At 40.5% G+C, this 15,623-nt stretch overlaps 2 protein-coding genes across 2 annotated transcripts in view; both read left to right on the top strand.

The window, feature by feature from the left end:
* The window catches only part of LOC141581723 (uncharacterized), a 28,311-nt gene extending 20,580 nt beyond the window's left edge, over positions 1-7,731 (top strand). The window contains exon 2 of the mRNA XM_074387988.1: positions 1,283-7,731. Within this exon, the coding sequence (XP_074244089.1) occupies positions 1,283-1,354 (72 nt within the window). The 3' untranslated portion in view covers positions 1,355-7,731. The remainder of the gene's footprint in view (positions 1-1,282) is intronic.
* LOC141581415 (uncharacterized) overlaps positions 1-15,623 on the top strand; it is a 578,148-nt gene that overhangs the window by 170,485 nt on the left and 392,040 nt on the right. The window contains exon 6 of the mRNA XM_074386828.1: positions 8,164-8,238. Within this exon, the coding sequence (XP_074242929.1) occupies positions 8,164-8,238 (75 nt within the window). The remainder of the gene's footprint in view (positions 1-8,163; positions 8,239-15,623) is intronic.

The following is a 15,623-nucleotide window of genomic DNA, read 5'->3' as shown; positions in this document are numbered from 1 at the left end:
ACAGCAAAAACAGGAGAACCAAAATACTACGCAAAAGGCTGATAGAAGACTTGCGTCTGCAGATGGTTCTTAGGTATAAATGATGACATATTCTCCCTGTCATTTGCTCTTCTGCCCATAGAACCTTTCATTCTGTGCAAGTTACTTATATCTATGTGTTCATATGCTTACATTTAGGCCAGACAGTAGTGTTTTGCTTTTTAAGTTGCTAGGCCCTGCATTTCAGCTGATTTAGTACTCACCCATTTGTCATTATTTCCCTAAAAGCACAGAATGAATGTGCTTTATACCAAACAAAGTAATTTAAAATCGCCTATGCATGATTAGTAGAAAATTTATTAGTAAACAGCATAACGCATCCAAAAATCGATGACACTTGTAGCTCTCCTAAAATAAGCAGTACTAAACACACAGCGTAACACCACATCATACAATATTAATGACAGGTACTTTACATTAGTTTAAAGAAAGTATGAATGAACAAATACAACTCTTTGGATGTATGTTACTGTGTTACAAAGACATCCACAGATGTTGTGTGTCAGGAAACAGGGGCTTTTCTTTGATAAGGTCTGTCCTTCCATTCACCCTCAACATTTAAAATGAGGCTGAGAATAATTTGAGAAGGCAAATTGGAGTTGTAAAAAGTAGGCCTTACAACATTATTAGCATCTAAGAGAGATATTTCTATAGTGCTTCCAACAGTGTCATCTCCAAATTATAAGATCACAGAATTTGAAGTTACATGCTGACAAGGACCACCAAACCTCACGTGACACTCCATGCACCGCCCATTTTACAGTTAAGAGAACCAAGGCTTAAGACGGATTCACCCAAGGTCCCTGAACAGTGCTCCTGTGAACTGCAGGTGTTCAGAAAACACTACGGTGTGGTATAAATTGAAGCATATGCACACATAGATAGAAATGACTCGCACAGATGAAAGGCTTTATGGGTAGAAAGAAGAGCAAATGACAGGGAAAACCTGTAATTTTTATGTTAGAACCATCACTTTTTCACACAAAGGAAGCAGTAGCCTCCACATTTGCTGCACACTGGATCACCGGGGGAGCTTTAAACAGGACCTCAATGTCAGCTGGAGACATTCTGATTTAATTGGTGCTGGGCATGCTTTAGGCATCAGGGTTGTCGGTAAAGTTCCCCAGGTCATTCCAATGTGCAGCAAAGTTGGGAATGACTGAATTAGGGTGAAGATCAGAATCATCTGGGATGCTTTTATCCATATAATGATGTCTCACATACTTCCTCATTTTCCTAAAAGGCTTGTGAGTGTCCAGAGCCGGAGGGAAGGTGGAGCTGGGAAGATGCATGTGTTTGCAGACATATGTTTTGAAGAAACAGTATAAGTGATTCTAATATGGCTCACTTCTTCCATTGAGAACAATGCTCTACTAACCATGAAATACGTTTTTCAAAATCTTTCCTAAAAGCCAATTTTCTATATTAACTTGCTCAGTAAACCTTTCTTTCATCAAAAGCAAATATACCAAATAATCCCTTCTAAAACTGGAGAGTAAATTAAAACTTACTATGCTTCAAAAATAGACTTCTAGTCCAGGCACGGAAGCTTATGCCTATAATCACAGCATTTTGGGAGGCTGACTTGGGTGTATTGCTTGAGCCCAGGAGGTTGAATCCAGCCTGGCGAACACGGCAAAACCCCTTCTCCAAAAATATATATTATTTTGTATATATATTTCAATTTTTAAAAAAATCTTGTAAAATTTAGACCACACTGAAAGAAAAAGTAGGACTTTCACTTGTTTGAACAAGGGCAAGCTTAAAAACTACTTTTGAATTGCATACTGAGACATTAGAATCTTTTGAAATCAGAAGAAGTCAGGGACTCTAGCCAAGAAAGAGTGGCTTTTTACTTAGGACTGAATACAAACATTAAGTGATGCCACCATACAGATCAAAGCTCAGGGCTTTAGACACAGGTGAAGTCCAGTTCTTGCTGAAACAGAATTGGATCTCAATTATTGTTATACATGAGAGAGGAAAGTCACATTATTAGGAGTATTAATGGCCATTTTTGATTAAAGTAGAAGTTACTAACAAATTAGCTTAAAACTAGTACATTAGAGACAAACTTAAGCTTGTAACTTAGTCGTGTTTATAGACTGGAAAGTCAAGTTAGGGATAAGGACATTAACATTCTGAGGTACCACTTGTCAAACTGTTTTCTGAATATCAACACTCATAATGGAAGGACATGTTAATAATATTTTTTGGACATCTCCATTGGAGCTGGCTTTTTAAAACAACTTGAAGCCATCTGTCAAGGGTGTTGTGAAAGGGCATCTCTGATTGTGGCCTATGATGTGCTGGTGCATGATGGGAAAATTTAAATGCAGATACACTACGGTGCCACTGGAGGACAAGCTGTTCCTTCTTCCAAGAGTAGTTCCCAAAGTAGTGCCCATCGTGCTAGGCCTATGGCCCATAAAGAACTACTAATTTTTCCTAGAAACATCCAATAAAAAGCACCTCTCCTGCCCATTAGGTTCAATACTGTCATAACAGAAATGCATCAGATAAAGAGCTGTGATTATTCTGGGATGGCTTATTTGCTAACTGGCTTTCCCTTTTACCACACAGTGTCTAAGATTAAAAAAATTCATCCTTAGGTCCTGAAAAATCCATATATCATTGACATCAGCTTCTTCAACTGCCTGCTGAAAAGGGCAACCAAATGGCTGAACTAACAGCGGATGGCCCGCATGCTTTTAGCATACGGGGGTCTGTCACTCAGCCCTTGGCAACCTCGTTGTACTCACCATCCTAATATTTGGCTGAGATCAGGCTTGCTGACTGTGCTGTTATCCAGGAGTATGGTGGAACACGAGCTGTATTTTCTATCAAGATGCCATGGAGGTATCTGAAGAAGAAGGAAGATAGAGAAAGACATCACAGTAGGATAAACTTACCAAAGTTTGGGTTTTTTCCCTTTGTCACAATGTCAAACAATAAGGCATTAAGGTATTTTTTATACCCCGTGACCTGTCCGAGTGTGGTATCATGTGCAGCTCTATGGGAAACTCATTGGAGGCTCTCGTCACAGATGATGTTTGAAAAATGGGTTATAAAATGCTGCCCTTGATATGACACTGATCATCAAACCTGGCAAGCCACTATTATAAATTCCCTTTATAAATAATGGGAAACATTTATAATGGAATTTCATGTTCTTTTTCTGATGCAGGAAAAAGCACTGAGATTTTCTATTTCTGTTATTCATTAACTGCAACAAAATATCATACATTAAATAATATTGACACAAGAGCATTTGATTGCAGTAAATGAAGACCTAATACTACATTTACTCCCTTACTAATCCTTAATGTGTGCATTCAAGAGAGAGTGCGATGGAACCAGTGTGTTAGAGCCAGAGAGTGTGCGTGCCAGAGCTGCTCAGTCACCAAACAAGTGAGGGGCCATAGGTCTCCCTGGGCCTGTTTCCTTGTGGGAGGATGGAAAAAGTACTGCTTTTAAGACTCTCTCACATCCAAAAATCAGATGATGAAAACGACTTTTGGAATGTAACTTTCACTTCATGTTTACATAAGACTGCTATGACACTACTCAAATGAGAACTTCTGAGAATACTCTGCATTCGTTTCAAAAGTTAATTGATTTCATTCTTTAAGTTATTTGATGCACATTATGGCACATTCCTGCCTCACTCGTGCTGCTCTCTGTCTGGAATATTTATTCCTTTCCCCCTTGTCCCAGCAAGCTTGACCTCATCCACCTTCTGGGATCCCTTTGCCTGCAGCCACACCACAAAACACTTCTGTTTTTGCGTACACATCAGTCTAATTCACTGTGTGTTACATGCTACAATTGCCTGCAGGGCATCCCCCTCATGAGAAAGTGAGTCTCTCCAGGAGAGGGAGAACCCCTTCTCTCCTACCTGCAGCTGCTTAGCACAGAATGTGGGAGAAATTAAGGAGTTCAATAAGAGCTTGACCAATATTCAAGTCAGTTACAGTTTGGAAAGTAAATCTTCCTACAGATACAAATGAGTGAAAATTCATTCACAGTGCTATCAGAGATATGACAGTGAACCTTTTGAACCCTGTAGAAAATCAACTATCTCTAAAACACTTTCAAAATATCTATTCATTTGTTGGGAGTACGATAGTCAATACGGAAACTGCCTCCATTATATTAAGTAAATGTTCCTGCTGGGCAGGTGAGGTGGTTTACTCCTGTAATCCCAACACGTTCATAGGCTGAGGTGAGTGGATCACACGGTCAGAATTTCAAGACCAGGCTGGACAAGATGGTGAAACCCCATCTCTACTAAAAATACAAAAATTAGCCAGGCGTGGTGCTGGGTGGCTGTAATCCCAGCTGTTGAGGAGGCTAAGGCAGAGAATTGCTTGATTCCTGAAGGCAGAGGTTGGAGTCAGCTGAGACTGTGCCATTGCACTCCATCCTGCGTGACAGATCAGGACTCCATCTCAAATTTACAAAAGGGAAGTGAGAGAGAGAGAGAGAGAGAGAGAGAGAGAGAGAGAGAGAGAGAGACAGAGAGACAGAGACAGAGACAGAGAGAGAGAGAGAGAGGGAAAGAGAGAGAGAGAAAGTGCTCTTGTCTAAAAATAATCCCAGTAGCCAAATGCCAATCACCAAATAGTTGAAAAGATCAACAGCTTTATTTAAAACCACAAAATACTGATTATTTTAACTGGAAAAAAAAATAACTCAGATGAGTTTTCTTTCCTCCTCTTAATATGCTTGTTTGCATCATGTTATCACACTGTTCCATTAGGGTCTCTCGCAAACTCATTAAAGACACAACAGGGTTGGATCTACTACTAATCAGCCAGTATGAAAAAAAAGGCAGGGTACAGAGAAGATCTCGTGGTTGTTTATAAACCTAAGCTGCATTTAAACATTGCTAGTAGCCAACAATCCGAAATGTCCATAGCGTCCAACAGCATTTTGCTGCTTTAGATGCTTTGTACTGCAAATTCACTTCGTTCTTAACCAAAATCCAAGATGTTTTTGAACAACATTACTATTTGAAGGACCAAATTACCCTTTAAGATAGAAATGTTTTAACTCCAGCAGAACTCTTATGTTTCTTAAGCTATTCTGTGATAGATTACATTAACAGTGTTATGTGATTATATGTGTATACTTTTGTTGTCTCAAAAACAAATATGGCATAAAAAATAAAAATGGACTGATTCCGATACTTTCATTCAAAGGGAAAGAAGGTATCCCTTAATGTCACTACAGTTGAGGTAGTGCAGCTTAATACTTTAAAATAAGAAAAGTCAATTCTGAGGAAAATTCCATACATGAGAATAAAAATAACAGGAATAACGCACCAAAACACAGACTAATTGGTACAGCCTCAGGTGAAATCTGTCCCGGTTTTTTTAAATTAAAATTTCCTATCACTCACTGTGACCTCCACCTTCAAGTTCAAGCAAGTCTCCTGGCTCAGCCTCCCGTGTAGCTGAGACTACAGGCATGTGCTACCATGCCTGGCTAGTTTTTGTATTTTTAGTAGAGATGAGGTTTCACAATGTTGGCCAGTGTGGTCTTGAACTCCGGGCCTCAAGAGATCCACCTGCCTCAGCCTCCCAAAGTGCTGGGATTACAGACATGAGCCACCACACCCGGCCCTGGAGATCACGGTTTTCTCCCCACTTTTTATGACATGTTTTAGATGTTTTTAAAATAATTAAAGACTTTTAGCTCACTTGAAAATTTCCAACACTTTGTGTGCTAACAAAATCGGCTCCATCTATGTTGCACAGCAATGGGATCACATGGCAGGTACGGAGTTTGAATAGAGTTATTACACAAGGCCTGAGTGGAAAAGTGTAATGTGCTTATAATAGATATAACTAGAAAATTGTCTGAATTAAGGTCATAATTATGTTCCATTAAACTTAGATTTACACTTACATATAGGTTCTAAATGTGGGTTAAATATGATGAATTGACCACAAATTTATTTTCTCTTCCTTCTGAAATGTCACGAGAGTTAGTCGTAAAATAAACATTATACACAGAATCAGGAGACAGGATTGACAGCAGATGATTCTGAGTCAATGTTGCAAGGTGGCAAGCAGATAGAGGAGTGGTAACTGACATAAAAGCACAACCCTGGTGCCCACAGGGAGTGACCTGAACAGAAACAAGCAATGCCGTGTATTTTGAAGAACCCAACACAGTCACCGAAATCATAGCACATGGTACCTGGGAAGGTAGGGTGAAACACAACAGAGCCGGCAAGGTCAATAGTAAATCTGTGGTTAGAACCGCAGGTCCACCTATCCTCCCATCTTAGAAGGAATGTGGATGTGTATTCCCTGGATATATTACACCTGAAGGTTTCTGAGCTCAGACCCACCAGGGATGAAACCTGGGAAATGGGAGAAAATGGCACACACAAAGGGAAACTCAACCTTGCTTCCCAACCCTGCTTCCAGAAAACCAGCAGCCATGCTTGCACCGCCCAGGCAATATCACAACCAATTTAAATTTAACTTAAAAGTCACACAGCCTTAAAAATGGGCACAGTAAGTTAAAGACTTTCCTGCATAAATCTAACACTTAGGAAAATAGAAAAGAGTTAGAAAATTCACCTAAAAAGGATCATGCTAACAGCACTGGGTCCCTGTTACATTTCTAAGGAATCATGACAGATCGACTTTTAATTTAAACAATTAATTTCTTAACTTTTTGAAAGTTTACTCACAGAATATATGCGAAAGCTTCTCCTCTTTTCTTGCACTAAAAGTAAAAATATAACTAATCAATTTTGGTATAATAAAATACCATAGAATAAAAGTAGTTGCTAGTTATCATCACTATATAAAACAAGATACATCTGATTATCGCTATATAAAAAATCAATTAAAAATTTTAATTTAAACAAAATTTAACATTTAAATAATCTGGCATGATGAATCTCTGAGTGTAAAATCTGAAAACACAGTTTTACTTCTTAACACATATTCTTTTACGTTCAAATGAAAGAATCCCCGTGTAGATAAGGAAAGGCAAAACAAATTAGGGAATGTCTGTGATTACATTTCAACATCGGCCGTTGAAATGTAATCCCCAGGGTTTGAGGTGGGGAAGTCTTTGGATCACGGGGGCAGATCCCTCATGAATGCGTTAGTGCCATCCCCTTGGTGATTAGTGCGGTCCTGCTTTGAGTTCATGGAGGAACTTTTTGGGGTTTTGTTGTTGTTACTGTTGTTGGTTTTCTTCTACTTCCGTACATTCTATGTGTGAGAAGCCCATGGCTCTTGGAAGAAACTGAGAAATTTAAGAATCCTAACCAGAAATTACTAGCTCAAGTCAGACAAAGTCCTCGCAAACTATGAAAATGTAGGTGAACGACCCCTTTTTCTTGTGCTGCATTAGTTCTGATGTTATTCTAGAACCCACAGTTCTTGTATTCTTGTCGTTAAAATTAACTGAAAAACACGGGGTATGGCTTTTTGAAAATAGAGTAAGATAACAGAACATTATGAAACATAAGCAACAGTACAGAAAAATCCTACAGTTCTAATTCTCATCCTAAAACAGGCAGGATATGGAAACTTTACACTAGTTTCACACACTAAGGCTAATATGGAAAACAGCACAGGGCATGTTACGTTTCTATTACATTGCAATGAAAAAGTTGTAGCATCCACTTGGATGTGACTGTGGTTAGAGCACAGTGAAAAAGGAGGCCAACATCACAGATCCAATCTAGAACAATGGATTCTTTTGATTTGCTGCAGTGAAATCCAAGCTGTGGCCTAAATCCTATCAGTCATTATTAAAACATACTCTTTAGAGCAAGGGAAAAATGTCAAAGACGTATGAAGAAAAAGGCATAAATCCGTGACTACTACACTAAATCATGTGGCCAATTAATTGTGTTGGTGAAAATGTCACCAAATGTGTAAACACAAAGTCTGTATGTTTCCAAAACAGTGACAACTAAAGGAAATTATATCACATGTGAAAATAAGTAAATCTATGAAAAGTTGAACATTTTTAACTAATATCTGAGTTTCTCTAAATACTCTCTGTAATATACAAGACAGAAAATGTTTAGGTTTTCCTTGAAAGCAGAAATAATATTGTCTTACCACTCATTTGATACTTTCTCAGGAAGAGTGTGCTTGCCCTTGGACGGTCAGAAGCAAGACCTGTAGAGGAAGAAGAGGAAACACTGTCCTAAGTGAGGTGAGTACAAAAGATTCTTTTTAAAGCGACATAGCCATTTTAATCACTTTTACAGTCTTGAGAAAAGCTTTTAGTAATAAATGTCAAGAAAATAAAGGCACCAATGTCCCAATTCCACTGGAGAATACAGAAATCACAGAATCTCTGCATGCATGTGGAGTAAAACCGGGCTGGGGCTGGAACTTCTTTTTCAACCTTGCACCTAAATAAACGGATGCAACGTTCAGATGAATCACATATATGCCCTCCTCCCTCTACTTATCAAATATAACCACCTTCCTCTAGGCTGCTATTACCAGCACATTTCAGGGAAAGTCTCAAGCAGGAAGAGATGCTGTGGTCAATTCCTGTGGTCAGACACCAGCTCAGTATTTCAAATGTCTTAAAACAAAGAGCTGTCTTGGGCAAAAACAATTTTTTAAACAGACAAAGTCTCACTCTGCTGCCCAGGCTGGAGTGGTGCAATGGTGAGATGGAGCTAGCATAACTCACTGAAGGCTCAAACTCCCGGGCTCCAGAGATTCTCTTGCAGCTGGGACTGTGGGTGTAAGCCACCATACCCGGCTATTTTTTAACCATTTTTTTGTGGAGACAGGGTCAAATGAGACATACTTGTAAATGTGTAATAAATCCTCAAAAATAAAATGAAGAGTCTATTTTGGGCTGTCATCAAACACTACCCATCTTCTACCTGGTGTGTGAAAGCACTCAGAGGCTTACTTTACGCCACCAAACAAGGACTTTCAAAAGTCCTTTCATGCTTTGTGTATAAAGGCAGAATTCATTCATATACTATCTTTGTTCATTCTTTCACCATTTTTTTTAATATTCTGAGAGAACGATATCTTTCAGCTACAAAGTCACATTCATCATGAAACTTAATTATTCTAACGTTTAAATAAATTAAGAGACCAACCAAAGTAAACAGAAGAGCTGTAAGACACTTGCTCTACAGGAATGAAATCTGTAGCATGCGTTTTCTATTTGGAAAACTTAGCTTTCATCCAGCCTGGGGCTGAGAAAGGGGCCACAACTGGGCATTGGGGTAGGGAGGAAGAAAGAAACCACCAGACGCAGCAGGGAAAAAGCATGAAGGGTGGGGGCCGGCACGAGGCAGTGCCAGTCCTCCTGCCTGGTGCATGGGCCTGGGAAAGCTGGCTAGGGCCAGGACGGAGGAGCCCGAGGCTGTGGATACCTCGGGGGGTTCGGGGGAGGAATGAGAGCTGGTATGAGTGTCAGCCAGAGGCGTGCCTGAGGGCAAACAGCATCATTCATTGCCTTACCTTTGGGCTGCAGGTCATGGCCGTCACCGGCTCCCAAATCCCGCAGGGCAGGCTCCACAGCAGTACGGTCTGGCGCTTTCGCCACCTCCCTCTCATTGATGTTATGGCTGCAGATCGGTTCTGCCCAGTGCACCCTGTGCTGGCTCTGCTTGGGTCTGGCATTGGGGAGCACCGTGATCTCTCTGCCCGGCCTCTGCTCCTCTCTGTCTTGGTCTGCACTTGTGCTCGACACTGCCTCGTCGAGGTCATAGCTGCCGGACACCGCCCCACACAGCCAGCACGGGCACCAAATGGGTCTGGCACCGGTGTTGGACTTGTTCCTTCTGTGTTGGCCTGGACCTTTGCTTGCCACCGCCCCATTGATGTCAGAGCCGAAGGACAGATCCTCAGGCCACCTACGCAGACCTCGCCTGCGTCTGCCTCTGCCTCTGGGGCACAAACAACAACTCAGCGTGTTCCCCATGGGGCACCTTGGGTGCGCTCCAGCAACTTGGACCTTCCCTTGCCTCCCGGTCCGCACAGTTCAGCACTTCACCTCTTTGAAACACAGGCACGCTGGCAGGGCCAGCCCCTGGCTAGGGGGCCGCACCCCACTGACAGCTCACTCCCCGCCTCAGCTGCCTCCCCTGAGATGACTGGTCTGAAGGGAACCTGCTTGATTTAAAATGGGTCTAGATACAACAAGCCTGAGAGCGGAGATTTCAGAGAAGACAGCGCAGAGGGAGTTCCTCCTTCCAGTGTTTTCTACCAACTGAAGGAGGTTGCCCTACCAACCTGGTGCCCAGGAACCAATCAGCCACAGTCTCCTCCACGAGGCGCCCTACCCACATTGTGATGTGGGAGCCCAGGCACGTGGCTCACCAGGCCCCACCCTGTTGGCAGCCCCGCCCCTACCTTTCATTCATGCTGGCTGCTGGGAGCTTTCAGGTTGCTCCCCTGTGATGACGTTCCTAGAGATCATCACCTTACGATGAATTATATTAAAATGACTGTAACCCTAGTGAATGTTTACTGAGTGAATAAATTCCGTATTGTATCCACAGCATGAACCAAGACCTTGGGCGGCCATGGGGTCCTCGGGCTGAATTGAACTCTGGCAGGGGCAGTCCCCTCACTCTCGATTGATCAGAAAGCTGCATGTGCTCTACATATTAGAAGTAACCCTGTGAACTGGGACGTCCAGACTCCAAATGATTAGTAACATTTGCTTTGAGTTTTTAAAAAAGCTTTATTCGTCTAACAGTTGGGTTATTAAAAGGTATCTCCGTAAAATTTGGCACTTTGGCTTTACTTTCTATAAACAGTTTCATCGAACACTGACTGTCACATCAGAAATCAATGTGTTCTGACTTGTCTGTGTTATCTGCAGAATCAGTTATTTGTATCTTCAATTAGTCTTAGTGTGGTATGTAACAGAATCAAATGTTTCTAGTATCTCAAAAGCATGTTCCCTATTTGATTATTTTTTCATAGAACCCAGGTCTCGCCCTGTTGCCTGAGCTGGTCTCAAACTCCTGGCCTCAAGCAATCCTCCTGCCTCAGCCTCCCAAAGTGTTGGGATTATGGGCGTGAGCCAGCACACCAGGTCTGAAAATCTGTTTCCTAAGGAGTAATGTAGAATACATAACATCCTTAAATATACCACAGCCTTCTCCAACTAAGCCAAATTCTTTAAAAGTTCTATAATATTTAAGATTCAGTTTACTGTATTTCAACCTCCCCTAGAAACAATGTATTAAATCTTAGAACGCCCGTGCCATAACCTCACTTTTATGACAATTAGCGAAATATTTCATGAGCTTGGTAGAATAACTTGAAATGAAGTGGTAAATGAAAAAAATTAAAATACATATCCTGCATTTTATTCAATGATGTATGTCAAAGATAGTAACGTACACTAAAATATCAAATTCAATTAGAAGATGTCTCAAGCCACAAGATTTAACAGTAAACAACATTGGGTCTAGGTAACAATCCCCAGCTGGTTCTGGGAAGCTCTGGCCCTGTGTGGTACTATGCAATAAAAATAGCGTCTCTTTTCACATTCAGGGTTGGCTTATCCCTGAAGGTAGGATGGAGTCAGTGTCACTGCACCTTCATAACCCATCGTATTTACCACACTTTACATTTCTTTCCTAAGATAAATACACATGTTTTTTGGAGAAGACAGAGCACTACGTGATATGAAATACTAACCAAATAAGCACACAAAGAAAAACACAGATCAATAATAAAAACATTCAATTGCTGAAACACAGAAACATTAAGACATCTCAGTTTTCTTTTCCCAATGCTTGCAACATCCCCATCCATCACCGTATGAAAACATGGGAAACAGCACATAGTATGACATGGGAAAGTTACATCTCGACACCATGGAAAACAGTTTTGGAGCTCAACCTTAATTTTCTACAGTTTCTAGCCTAGTAGCTAGTAGGTATTTTTCCCGATCCTCTCCCTCCTTCCAGTCTCTACCCTCCAGTAAGGACTAGAGTGTGTTTTTCTTCTATATGTCTTCACATCATTTAGCTCCCACTTATAATTGAGAACATGTGCTGTTTGGTTTTCTGTTTCTGTGTTAGTTTGCTAAGGATAAAGACCTTCAGCTCCATCTAGGTTTTTGCAAAGGACATAGTATTATTCTTTTTCCTAACTGCATACTATTCCATAATATATACATACCAAATATTCTTTATTCAGTCTACCATTGAGAGGCATTTAGATTGATTTCACCTTTCCTATTGTGAATAGTGCTGTAATGAATATACACGTGCATGTGTCTTTACCACAGAATGATTTCTATTCCGTGGGGTATATACCCAGCAATACGATTCCTAAGTCGAATGGTAGTTCTGCTTTTAGGTCTTTGAGAAATTGTCACACAGTTCTCATCAATGGTTGAACTAATTTATCCTCCCACCAACAGGACATAGGTATTCCTTTTTCTCTAAAATATTGCAGCATCTGTTATTTTTTGACTTTTTAGTAATAGGCATTCTAACTGGTGTGAGATAGCATCTCATTGTGATTTTGATTTGCATTTCTCTAATGGTCACTGACATTGGGCTTTTTCTCCTATGCTTGTTGGCCACAAGTATGTCTTCTCTTGAAAAGTGTCTGTTCATGACCTCTTTTCACTTTATAATGTTTGTTTTTTCTTATAAATTTGTTTATGTTTCTTATAGATGCTGAACATTAGACTTTTGTCAGCTGTGGTTTGCAAAAAATTTTCTCTTATTCTGTAGGCTGTCTGTTTATTCTGTTAATAGTTTCTTTTGCTGTACCGAGGTTTTTAGTTTAATTAGATCCCATTTGTCAATTTTTCCTTTTGGTATTTTTATCATAAAATCTTTGCCTCTGTCTATGTTGAGAATGGTATCGCCTACATTGTATTCCAGGATTTTTACAGTTTTGAGTTTTACATTTAAGTCTTTATTCCCTCTTGAGTTAATTTTTGTAAATGCTGTAAGGAAGGGGTCCACTTTGAATCTTCTGCATATGGCTAGCCACTTATCCCAGCACTCTCTATTGAATAGAAAAGAATTTCTCCATTGCTTGTTTCATCAGTTTTGTCAAAGATCAGATGTTTGTAGGTATGCAGCCTGATTTCTGGGCTCTGAATTCTTTTCTATTGACCTATGTGTCTGTTTTTGTACCAGTACCATGCTGTTTTGGTTACTGTAGTATAATCTGAAGTCGGGTAATGTGATGCCCCCACTTTTGTTCTTTTTGATTATAATTGCCTTAACTGTCCAGTCTCCTTTTGAAATTGAGATGTTACAAACCATTCAAAATATCAAGGAATCCAGGAGCTTGTTTTTCAAAAAATTAATAAAATAGGCTACTAACTAACCTAATAAAGAAAAGAGAGAGGATCCAAATAAATACAATTAAAAACAATAAAAGGGATATCGCCACTAACCCCAAAGACATACAAACAACATCAGAGTATATTATGAACACCTGTATGCACATAAAATGGAGAAAAATTTAATAAATTCCTAGGACATATGCACCCTACCAAGACACAATGAAAAAGAGATTGAATCCCAAAAAAGACCAATAATGAGCTCTGAAATCAAGGCAGTAACCGTTTATCAACCAAAAAAAAAAAAGTCCCAGGGCTAAATGGGTTCACATCTGAATTTTACCAGATGTATAAAAAAGAGTTGATATCATTTCTGCTGGAACTGTTCAAACAGTGAGAAGAAACTCTTCCCTAACTCCTTCTACAAGGCCAACATTATACTGATACCAAAACCTGGCAAATATACAATGAAGAAAGAAGATCTCAGGCCATTATCCTAATGAACATCGATGATAAAATCTCAATAAAGGCCAGACGGGTTGGCTCACAGCTGTCATCCCAGCACTTTGGGAGGCCAACGCAGGTGGATCACGAGGTCAGAAGATCAAGACCATCCTGGCCAAAATGGTGAAACCCCATCTCTACTAAAACACCAGAAAATTAGCTGGGTGTGGTGGCGCACACCTGTAGTCCCATCTACTCGGGAGGCCGAGGCGGGAGAATTACTTGACCCTGGGAGGTGGAGGTTGCAGTGAGCAGAGATTGTGCCACTGCACTCCAGTCTAACGACAAGACTGAGACTCTGTCTCAAAAACAGAAAAGAAAAACCTCGACGATATACTGAGAAACGAAATCCAGCAACACATCAAAAAGTTAATCTACCATGATCAAGGAAGCTTTATTCCTGCAAGGCTGGTTCAGCATATGCAAATCAATAAATGTGATTCTCCACATAAAGAGAACTAAAAGCAAAATCCAGATGGTCATGTCAAAGGATGCAGAAAGGCTTTCCATAAAATTCAGCATCTATCATGTTAAAAATCCTCAAAACACTAGGCATTGAAGAAACATAGCACCAAATAGTAAGAGCCATCTATAACAAACACACAGCCACCATCATAGTGAATGGGCAAAAGCTGGAACCATTCCCCAGAGAACCAGAACAAGACTAGGATGTCGATTGTCATCCTATTCAACACAGTACCAGAAGTCCTGGCCAGAGCAAGCAGGCAAGAGAAAGAAAGAAAAGCCATCCAACCAGGAGAGAGGAAGTGAAATATCTCTTTTCACAAACAGTGTAACAATATGATTCCATACCTAGAAATCCCTTCAGTCCCTGCCCAAAGGCTCCTAGAACAGATACATAATTTCAGTTGATTATCAAGTCTCAGAATACAAAAGCATTGTACAAAAAGTGGCATTTTTTCTCTCCAAGGTTATGGAGAAAAAGGAACATGTATATCCTGCAGGTGGGAGAGTAAATTAGTTCAACCACTGTCAAAAACTAGGTGGCAATTCTTAAATGGTATTCCTCAGTGGCATTTCTATACACCAACAATGTCCAAGCTGAGAGGCAAATCCATTCTGCACCCCCACTCGTAACAGCCACAAGAAGAACGAAATACCTAGGAATACAACTAACCATGGAGGTGAAAGATCTCTACAGTGAGAATCATAAAACATTGCCGTAAGAAATCGGAGATGATGGCTGGGCACCGTAGCTCTTGTCTGTAATCCCAGCACTCTGGGAGGCCGGGGCAGGCAGATCACCTGAGGTCAGGAGTTCGAGACCAGCCTGGCCAACCTGGAGAAACGCCATGTCTACTAAAAATACAAAGTTAGCCAGGTGTGGTGGTGCATACCTGTAATCCCAGCCACGCGAGAGGCTGAGGCAGGAGAATCACTTGAACCTGGGAGGTGAACGTTGCAGTGAGTTGAGATCATGCCATTGCACTCCATGCAGCCTGGGGAAAAAGAGTGAAACTCCATCAGAAAGAAAGAAACAGAAAAGAAAGAAGGAAAGAAGAAAGAAAAGAAAGAAGGTAAGAAGAAATAAAGAAAGAAGGAAAGAAAGAGAAAAAAGAAAGGAAAGAAGGAAGAAAGAGAGAGGGAGGAAGGAAGGAAAGTTGAATGAAGGAAGGAAGGAAAGAAAGAACGAAAGAGAAAGAGACCAGAGATGATACAAACCAATGGAAAAACATTCTATGCTCGTAAATGGGAAGAAATAATGTCAAAATGGCCTTACTGTCCAAAGTAATTTACAGATTCAATACTATTATATCAAACTACCAATT

This window comes from Saimiri boliviensis, chromosome 1 (genome assembly GCF_048565385.1).
Source record: "Saimiri boliviensis isolate mSaiBol1 chromosome 1, mSaiBol1.pri, whole genome shotgun sequence".
Classification (NCBI taxonomy): Eukaryota; Metazoa; Chordata; class Mammalia; order Primates; family Cebidae; genus Saimiri; species Saimiri boliviensis.
The sequence above is the reverse complement of the archived record's forward strand: the minus strand, read 5'-3'. Positions and strand labels throughout refer to the sequence as shown.